The sequence below is a fragment of the Ciconia boyciana genome, chromosome 11 (assembly GCF_034638445.1).
Source record: "Ciconia boyciana chromosome 11, ASM3463844v1, whole genome shotgun sequence".
Taxonomy (NCBI): Eukaryota; Metazoa; Chordata; class Aves; order Ciconiiformes; family Ciconiidae; genus Ciconia; species Ciconia boyciana.
The window spans coordinates 4,236,539-4,246,232 of NC_132944.1; the positions used below are offsets into that span (position 1 = coordinate 4,236,539).

The window sequence follows — 9,694 nt, forward strand, 5'->3', positions numbered from 1 at the left end:
GCTCTACACAGACAACTGAAGTCTACTCAGACACACAGCCAGCAAGCTTTACTGAAACTAAGCATTTCGTGGTGATCCGAAATAAAGATGAATGTTCAGAGCTACACCTTTCTAAGTGCAAAGCTATCTGTGATGATTAGAAATAGCTAGAGTAAGCTTTGAGAGCAACGTAAAAAGCCTGGGGGAGGGGAAAAAAAAACCAAACCAAGTCCAAAGCAGTTTGAGCAAGTCTTTATTGTTCTACTCCAATAACTAGAAATAACAAGACAAACTAATTCCCCAATTCTTTTTGTCAAAATGTTGGGGCATGATGGTATGCAGCCCTCAAAAAAGGCATGCTTTGAAAAAGGAAAAATAAAAAGTTATTTTTGTGATTTGTGCCTCGCACCAAACTTGAATGACCCTGAGAGAAGTCTGTACAGACAAGTCACTGGAAAGATTTATGTGCAGCTTGTTAGATCTGTTTCCCACCCCCCTTCGTGTTATTGCTCTGCAAATGGAGGAATGTTTTAGCAAGTGTTAATCTTGACTAAAATCCATCATAAAGAGTGCTACAATATTGCTTTTTATTACAAATAGCCAAAACGCCTTTGAAAATATAAATGTGTAAAACAATCAACTGACTGTACAGTGCATTTACAGTACACAATCCAGAAAGTAACATGCAGTGTAAAGAACTGCTTTATACATTAGCCCTTGGCCACAAAGAACTTGGCAGTACTACTACAACTTTAATGACTATAGAGTTAAAAAAAATAATTAAAAACCAAAAATCTCAGTTACATCTAAGTTTACCATGAGACTGGGATACATACATCCTTGTACAAGGAACAGCAACTTTTAACTAGAAACTGTCATCATGCTGTAATTCTTAGAAGGGCTGGATCTGCCAATTCTCCACTCCTCCTTACAGCTGGTCCTACTCTCCAGCGGTTTGGTCGTCTTCCCGCCAGGCTGGGGACTTTCGTAAAGGACACAGATAGACCCATCTTCACCTATGCGATATGACACTTCGAAAGGGTCGACCCAAAGAGTTAATTCGCTGGGTAAGAGCTGGAAGAGTCTCTCGTGGCTCAGTCCAATCATCCCCGCTGCCTTTCCTATCAAGGGGTCCATCTTATGGTTGATCCTAATGCACCGGTACCCGGAGCCCTTGGAGGGCACCAGGGGGAACCAGTGGTGCTTGTAGTGCTCTGCGGGAGGGAACAAAGAGGAGCTTTACCGCGGCCCCAGCGCCCCACCGCCCTTCAGCCCCGCGGAGGCTGCGCTCCGCCGGACTCCCGCGGGGCACAGGCGGCGGCGGCAGCTGCAGCGCCGGCCGGCCGACCGGCCGGACCGGGGAGGCCCCCCCCCGCCGCGCGGGCTCCCGCCGCCCCCGCTCACCGCGCAGCGCCTCCTGCAGGCACTCCCGGAAGCACCGCAGCTGCTCCTCGCCGATACCGCCGGCGGCCCGCAGGAGGCGGGTGACGAACGCCGCCGCCGTGGAGATCTCGGTCCTCATGGCCGCCCCGGCCGGCGCGCACCTCCCCGCCGTTGCCGCTGCCGCCGCCCCGGCCCGCTGCCAGCGCCGCCGCGCCCGCCCCGGCCCGGCCCCCGCGCCTCCGGCCAATGGCGGCGCCGCGCAGCAGCCGCATCACACGGCGGCGCCCCGCCCCGGCCCCCCGCACGGGCGGGCAGGCCGAGGCCCCGTTGGCGGCGGCGGGCGCGGGGCGGGGCAGCCTCGGCGACCGCGGGCGGCCATTGGGCCGCCGCCCGGGCCGGGCCGTGTTTGTTTTGCTGGCGGAGGGGCGGGGCCTTCCCGCCGAGGGGCGGGGCAGAGCACGCCCACCGGGGGAGGAAGCGGCGGGCCGGGACAGCGCCCCGCTGCCTTCCCCGCCGGGCGCGACGCTCGGTCCGCCACGCGTAACGATCAGTAGCAGCGCTTCGACCGGCGAAACACGACTGCACCCCGGAGCACCACGCCTGGGCTTCGCTCTGCCACGCCGCGAGTCTCCACCGGGCCAGCGGCCGGCCCTGCTCCGCGTCCCACCTCAGTCGCTGTGCATCCGCTGAACACCGGCTGCTCCCTGGCAGCGTACGGCTTCCGTGCTTGTTCCTCTCCCCCTCATCCTCAGGGTTCCTCCTCTGTAGGTCTTTCTTACGACGCAAGAGGAAGAACAGGTTAAACACAGGTTTCCTGTTCGGCATTTGCAGCTTTGGCTGCACACACTCCACCGCGTCTCTCCGCTTGCCCACGGGGAGCACCACATTCCTACCCCAGGCTACGGCAGTTCCTCTCATTTCCTGACAACCCTGACCACCCTCAGACATCCACTCCATCACTAGCAGCATTCCAGGCAGACGGGGCGGTTATCTTGCCTTCTGCCCTTTTCACTCTCATTTCCCAAGACCCAACGTGAGCAAAATCTAGAAATACCTCGCCATCTCTTTAGATGTACAACTCCATGGCCAAGACGCTCCCACACAACAGAGCAGCACGAAAGAGACCCCACCGTCACTTAGCTATGCACAAAACCAGTTTTCAGTAAGAACGATGCAAGAACCTATAGGTTATTTTCAGGAAGAGAGGTGGTCCAGAAAGCATCGGTTCTCTTTTCAAAGCCTATTTACCTGCAAGGGGTTGGGAATTCAGCACACTTGAAAAATACATGCAAGAGTTAAGTAACTGAATTCTGTTTAGTGTATGAACTACACAAATTTGCTGCCGAACGTATTGCAGTGAAAGGATGCATCTTTGGCCTGTATTTAGAGTAATGAATTGCATCTTTCGAGTATGATACTTGCCAGTCTGGAAAGATTTTTTTGTTGTTAGAAACAAAGACAAGCCTAATGCTTATTTGTGCATGAAAAGAGCTGTATGTACATCACACACATATCCAGCTTCTCAACTGGCCCTGCAGGCGATGTGGCAGATACCACCAAGAGGAACACAAATGGCTGGACTGAGCAGCATTTTTGTGGGGCACAAAGGTTGGAGCTGGGTAAGTGTTTAGTTCAACAGTTTGTCTTATTCTGATTAATAAAGTACATGGCTCATTCAAGACAAGGAACTTTGCTGATGACTCATTAGCATCATCATTGCTGAGCCTCTGAGTTTGAGGAATAACTACAATTCATCTCTTGACGATAAGAGTTTTCTCTTGACAACAGTTGTCCTGGCAAGTCAGTTTTCCCCCCAAGAGCTCCAAAACAGTAACTGTCAGTAACCCAACAGACTCGGTTCCTCCACACAACTGCCAACGTCAGCCGAGTTTCACAACAGTTTCAGTGACATGGATGCTGACTCAGCACAGTGCAGTAAGAGTGGCAATATTCTTCAGCTATTTTAAAGCTTTTAAAAAGTGGCTGCGTTGGGGAATCTTGGCTATACCTGAGTTTACAAAAAGCTTTCTCTCTAGTTCAAAGACTAAACACAAACTTTTTTCCCTCAGCCTTGAAGTTCTGTTCACAAGTGATTCTTCCTATCACTTTTTTTTCCTCAAGAACAGTGACTAAGGTCAGGATTTTATCACCAGGACTGCCTGCAGTCATAACTGAACACAATTCTCAAAAAGCAGTCCTCTGTCAAGAGTTCATGCAATGCCCCAACCATTTTTTTTTCCTCCTGGCCTTATTTAAATACATCCTCTCCCTTCACTAGTTTTGTGTCTTAAACCCACTTTGGGGAAAAAAAAAAGTTGATTTCTTTACACTGTTGGCTGGGTTCTAAGACTCTATATTCTCCTTTGTTAAAAGGAAGCTAACCACACCTTTATTCTTCTCCAAGGCCTGCCATATGCCAGAGAGCTGGAGGACCCCTTCTTCAGAAGGATCTCACCTTTGAGGAAATGAAGTAATATCTTGTTTCCCCAATTGCACATCTTACCCTTTTCACCTTCCTTGCCTCTCAGCTTTAAGAACCTGACATCACCTGTAGTTCACCAGCTGCAAAAGCCATGCCCAGGGAGTTAAGGGAAAGGGAGAAAAAAAGCCTTGTCTGTAGACCTTTAAAAATTAGATCCAGTTTTGCTACTATTTAGAGATTACCAGAGAGTACTCATTCATCAGTAGAAGTGTGAAGAAAAAACTCAGTCTGGCTAGTGTTTAGGTGTTACTAAGAACCAGTTTAACACAGGTTTAGAATTTACAGAAACTCTCCCCAAACCTCTGTCCCTTTAATCTAAAGGTCAACAGTCATCAAGGCTGTAATTACAGGGATATAGGAGAACAGTTTGTCACAGAGCCAAACCTCATTCCACACAGGAAGAGTTCCCAGGGGAATGCCCAGTTACCTGCAATAGCAGAACAGACAGTTTGTTCATTAAACTATTAGTGAACTGCAGTTCATTTTTGCTAGATTCTGCCACCCGGTACGTTGAAACATTCAAGTAAAAGTCTCATTACATTTACAATTAAAGCTTCTTCAGACTCTTTCTGTTTAAATCTATTTCAAGAAAGCAAGTTCCTATCCAATTTGGACAAAGCTATTTGTAACAGTATGACAGCATTAGGACTCATGTAGTGCCTCCTTACTTAAGGTTACTCAATTAGGATGATTAAGACTTCTCGCCCTCCCTTTCCTCTAATAGGAAGCAACAGGACCAAGACAAAAGGGCCAAGAACCTCAAATGACAAAACTATAGACATTTGTCCAAAACTCAGATGCTATCACCTAGTTTGACAGTCCCACTTAACAGCTTAACTAGAGTATAATTCTGTATGCCATTTTATAGCCTAACCAAAGAGATTCTTAAACAAACAAAAAATAATCTTTCACCTCCTCTTCAAGAAGAGACAGCGGATTTCTGTGCTGCCTCCTCCTCTCACTCACAGCTGCTAGCTCTAGACTACCTCCTTTGCTAATCAAGTCTCGGATCTGGATCAAGATGCTATTTTATTAGAACAAATCTTCACTGAAGTCCAGTTGCATTTCAGTACCTCAAACTTTAGAAGTTAAGCTAAAAAAATTAATCTCTGCTGGTACGTGCACATATCAGTCATCCAATTACTTCAGTCTTATTTTATTTAGTGTTTTGAGAATCAGAACACAAACCCCATTTCTCCAGCTTTGGAGACTTCACTAGTAAAGCTACCCAGGTACACAGGGACCATATCACCCCACATTTGAGCAGACACAATCATGACTTGCTAGTTAAGTTATGTGAAAGTCATTAAAAAAAATAAGACTGAGCCTGCATTACTCGGTCTAGACCACTATTCCTGCACAACAAAATTTTACCATTGCTTTAAGACAAGCTCTGAGTTTATTCTGCATGTTCTGTCAGGTGCTTATCTCAAACACTTCCCCACCTTATTCACAACCCTTCCCTTTCATTTGTGAAATACAGACTTCTCCTACCGTAACTACACTGCATGACTTCAAAGCCTCTAACACCTGACAGCACTATCACAAACACAGTAAGACAGCTACTTGTTTCCAGATTCATTAAAATAATGGACAAAGAAACAATGCTTGCATTGAAGTAAATTATGAAATTCTTACTAGTATTCAGAACAAACATAACATTACTGTTAACAGCACCAAGAACTGTACAAATACAGACATAAGTTATTAAACTTAATGCTTAATTATGCTAAAGAGCTTCTCCCTTCCAGGCTGCATGTGCCCATATGAATATACACACAAATTCCCAATTATATACAGTCTGATTTTACTGTCAGTCAGACAAGGCTCTGCTAAAGCCAGGACAGATATTAAGGGATCTGGTTTTAACTCGCTTATGAGAAACTTCAGCAAAGATCAGAGTAGAAAAGCTTTCTAAGCAAGAAAATAGAAGGTAGTTCAAAATACTGCAAGAGTAAAAAGTTAATGTTTTAACATTGCTAGCACAGACTAATGCTCACTAGATTGAGGTCTGGCACCTGGATCCACTAGTCCCAAGTAGACCACTCAATTGAAATAAGGTAAGAAGGTCTGGCTACAAAAATAAAGAGATGCCACAGTTGTCAGGTAATGTTAAAGTCACATTTTGATTTCCTGTGTTCTCCTCCATGAGTTTCACATTTAAGGCTCAAGGTAAGCAAGCCACAGAAAAACAAAAAGAAATTAATAGGTAGGTATGTATTTGACTTTCATCTCCCTGCCAGAAAATGCTTGCACAGGCAGTAGTATTTAAAACAAACTCTGGGAAGGGTACATCAAGAAACTAGTTATGTGCCAATTATTAAGCTAACCATTTATGTAAATAGGCTGTTTTAGAGAGTACTGGGGGTTCCAATAACACAGCACTGGATATGGTAATTAAACAACAATTTGGAAACACTGTACCAGCACAATTTATCAGTAGCCGTTGAAATATGTTATTTTTCATTAGAAACAAATTTTAAGTACTCGTACACAGAGGAAAAAACCACAAGCTTCTAGTTCAACCCCCTCCCCCCCATTTGCTGGAAGATTTCTATGGCTTTGACAGTTGAGAAGCCTCATCAGACAGCAGAAGCAGATAAACTACCACTACTGTTGACAATTGTTAGGCTTAATAGCCTTGCTTAGCACTAGAAGCTAAAGTAGTTAAAGCCTTAGGCTGCAAGAGCTAACCAAGAGTAAAGTTTTTGATGAAACTAATGTTGCAAATACAAAATTAGCTGAAACCAGCAGATGCAAACAGAATGAAGAAGAAAAGGACCGAGGAAACAACTGCAAGGGAATGAGGTAGCTTCAGAAGAAGGCCAGCCCAGCAACCAAGAAAAGCAGTAAGAAATCAAGAGACCACCAACCGGGATTAAGTGACTTGACTTGGGGATTGGGTAATGGGTGGTACGTTCCAGGAAAATCTGTATGTAAGGGTGTAACTGGGGTACGCAATCTGCAGCAGGGATCTCTCTTCAGAGGCACCCAGCTCAAGCTGCTCTACATGTTGGCTAAACTACTTACTCAACAGACTGGTGACTCGTCCTCATTGACCAGGAGCCTAGGGCCGAGCCCTGTAGAGGCACCACCTACATAGTTCCTAACACAGACTAGGTGGTGGCTACACAATTACTGCAACAGCTACCATACATATAACCTTCTTTCACAAATAATTTTTTAGCTCATCAACTCAGACTTACTTTGTTGTTCTGTTCATCTGCAAGTCATTTCTCTTCAGCAGGAACACCCAGAGTAGAGGAATACAGTCAGTATCTTGGTTTATCTTGTTAAAAAGAAAACACATGCAAGTATTCTATCATTCCAGTTTTCCTCAACTTCAGCTAGAGGAAAAGGAGAAAGTAAAACTTAAGCTATATCATTTATACAGTATATTGTTATTTAAAAGGAAAAATAGTAATAATTAAAAAAATAATGATGATAGCACAAGCCTATTCATTTATATTAAAAAGCACCATTAAGACCAAGTCAAGTCTAAATCAAGTTCCTTCTAGATTACTTAAATTAAGCTCTCAATATATATCTCTACAAACATAGCTGAAACAGAGCACTAGAACCTGCAAGAGGAAGTTTTAAACAAAACAACCAATTTTGGTTTTACCCTATCTCATAGAAGCATCCCTCTATAAACATAACCAAATAAAGCCATTCTTAAAAGCAAGAACTATCTTTTCTTCATCACTAGACTGTGAAGACAAGCATTATGTTACCATTCTTACTACAGGGAGAAAAAGAATATTCCCAAACACAAATAATGGTATCCTCAACAATCAAGCACCAAATCCCTCCATGACCTCCCCAGTTCAGTACACTAATTAATGAAACACAACTGCTTAGAGAAACAAAAAGAAAACGTTAAGCCAGCACCTCAGAACTAAAGTGATACAAGTGTTGTCTCCCCCTGAAACTGCCCCTTTTTGTGTACCTACGCTGACTAGATGCAGCTGCCCTGCCTGCTTAAGTTCAGAGGGATCACCTGTTGTCACCTTAGTAGAGAAGCTGGGGCGAGTAGCACAGCTGAGAACACTGACCCTCAGGGCCTTCTTTTGGCCTTACTGGCTGATCAGAGGCTACTGCTACTTATGCCAGAGCAGTGCATAGATACAGCAAATTACAGTCTAGTGACAATTTAAGTTTGCTGCATATAGAGAGAAATGAACAAGAGAAATCAGAATTCTCTGACAGAACTGGAAATACGTCATGCTAACAGCATAGTGTTTTTCACTTAAAGACTACTAAGGGATTTGTAAACTGATTTATAGCACTGAAAATTGTTACTAACCCTGTTTTAAAAATGTGCTGCAAGACTATAGTCTAGTCTACACTTAAAAAATTTATCAACATAGCTGTGAGCTCACACCCACCTAAGTTATACAGAGCTTACATCAGCTGGAAAGCCTATTTTTCAATCCACTGTATACACCTTTTAAAAACAGACTAAGATATGATTACAAAAGCAAGTTAATGCCAGTAAATTAATAGCAGGTTTTTAGCACAGAATTTTTGCAGATATTGTACTTCCCTGACATCATTATCTCTTACTGGTCCCACTTCATTGGGAAAAAAAACCCATGAAAATAACCTATTTAAGATCCCATTTTCTTTGCTAAAGCAACTAAACATTTAACCAGTAAACAACACGGTTGCCAGTGATTTAGCAGAGCAAATGAAAAATGACTCTGATTACTACCTTTGCAGCAATACTAATGAGGGCAAATATTACAGGGCAAAGTGTCTTTTTTGTAATGGGCTGTTCTATGGACTTAAGTATTTGATTAGGACTGCAATAAAAAAAAAAAAAGGACAAATTTTGAGGACATAACACCCTTTTGAGTCTGCAACAGAAAATCAGAGTAAGTGCTTTCCTGTCTTCACAAGCATCATGAGTCTGTAGAGTAAAAATACTTTCCTTTCCTTACAGTCTTGTGCCTCATATTCCCACGGCGTACAAGCAAAACCACCATTGCACATGTATAGTCTCATGTTCCTCTGCAGCTACCACAGGATGTCCTCACAAAGAAAGGATCAAGAATACAAATGGCCTACTAGGACAACAGCTAGGATCCATATTTGTCTAAATAACTGTAAGGTCTCTCCATGAGCCTGTGCCAGAGAGGTAAGAGCATTGTCCGTAAGTCTCCAAGAGAGGTGAAGACAGCAGAGGTGGCCCTGTCTGATGGCTGGCAGTGCCACAACCCTGCACGGGCAAGTGCCAGCAGGATGTGTCACTGCCACCCTCCCAGCACGTGGCCTGGCGCCATCTTGCCATGGAAAAGCTCAGGGCACCGGTGTGGCCATGCCACAGGATAGGCCAGCACTCGGTCTGGCTCCCAGCAGCCCACCAACCCTGCCCTGCAGGGCCTGTACACCATGACGTCACCAGCTGTTGCTCATGACATCACTGACCTGTCACGGCGGCCCTGCTGCAGCCTGCATCTGTGATGCGACATGAGGCCCAGACGCCTCGTGTGACCGCACCCGCCCAGGCGCTACCGCCACCACACCGTAGCGTAGCGCCTGGTGTTACATCAGTAGGCCAACCCCTCACCACGACGTGCTGTGACATCACCTGCTGGCGGCCTGACGTCAGCAGCCTTTCCCTCACGCTGCTGACAGGACGAACCCTCCCGCCGCCCTCAACCGCTCCGCTCGCGCCTGCCCGCGCGCCGCCCGGCCAATCAGCGCGGCGTTTGCAGCGCGGGTGGCCGCGGCCAATCGCGGGGACACTTACAACCAGCTGCTGCGCGCCGGCGCTGGGTTTGACCCTCGGGGGCCGCCGTAGGCCCAGCAGCTGTCCCATTGGTCTGCAGGAAGCTCTGCCCGCCG

At 45.7% G+C, this 9,694-nt stretch overlaps 1 protein-coding gene across 1 annotated transcript; it reads right to left on the reverse strand.

Annotated features, from left to right (window-relative positions):
• Positions 1-203: 203 nt before the first annotated feature.
• Positions 204-9,472, reverse strand: LOC140658060 (protein BTG1-like). The gene is made up of 4 exons (XM_072875996.1): positions 9,275-9,472; positions 7,051-7,191; positions 1,384-2,136; positions 204-1,193 (listed from the first exon to the last, which is right to left on the reverse strand). Exons 3-4 carry the CDS (start codon positions 1,499-1,501, stop codon positions 841-843), a joined length of 471 nt encoding a protein of 156 aa, XP_072732097.1. The 5' UTR covers positions 1,502-2,136; positions 7,051-7,191; positions 9,275-9,472; the 3' UTR covers positions 204-840.
• Positions 9,473-9,694: the final 222 nt, after the last annotated feature.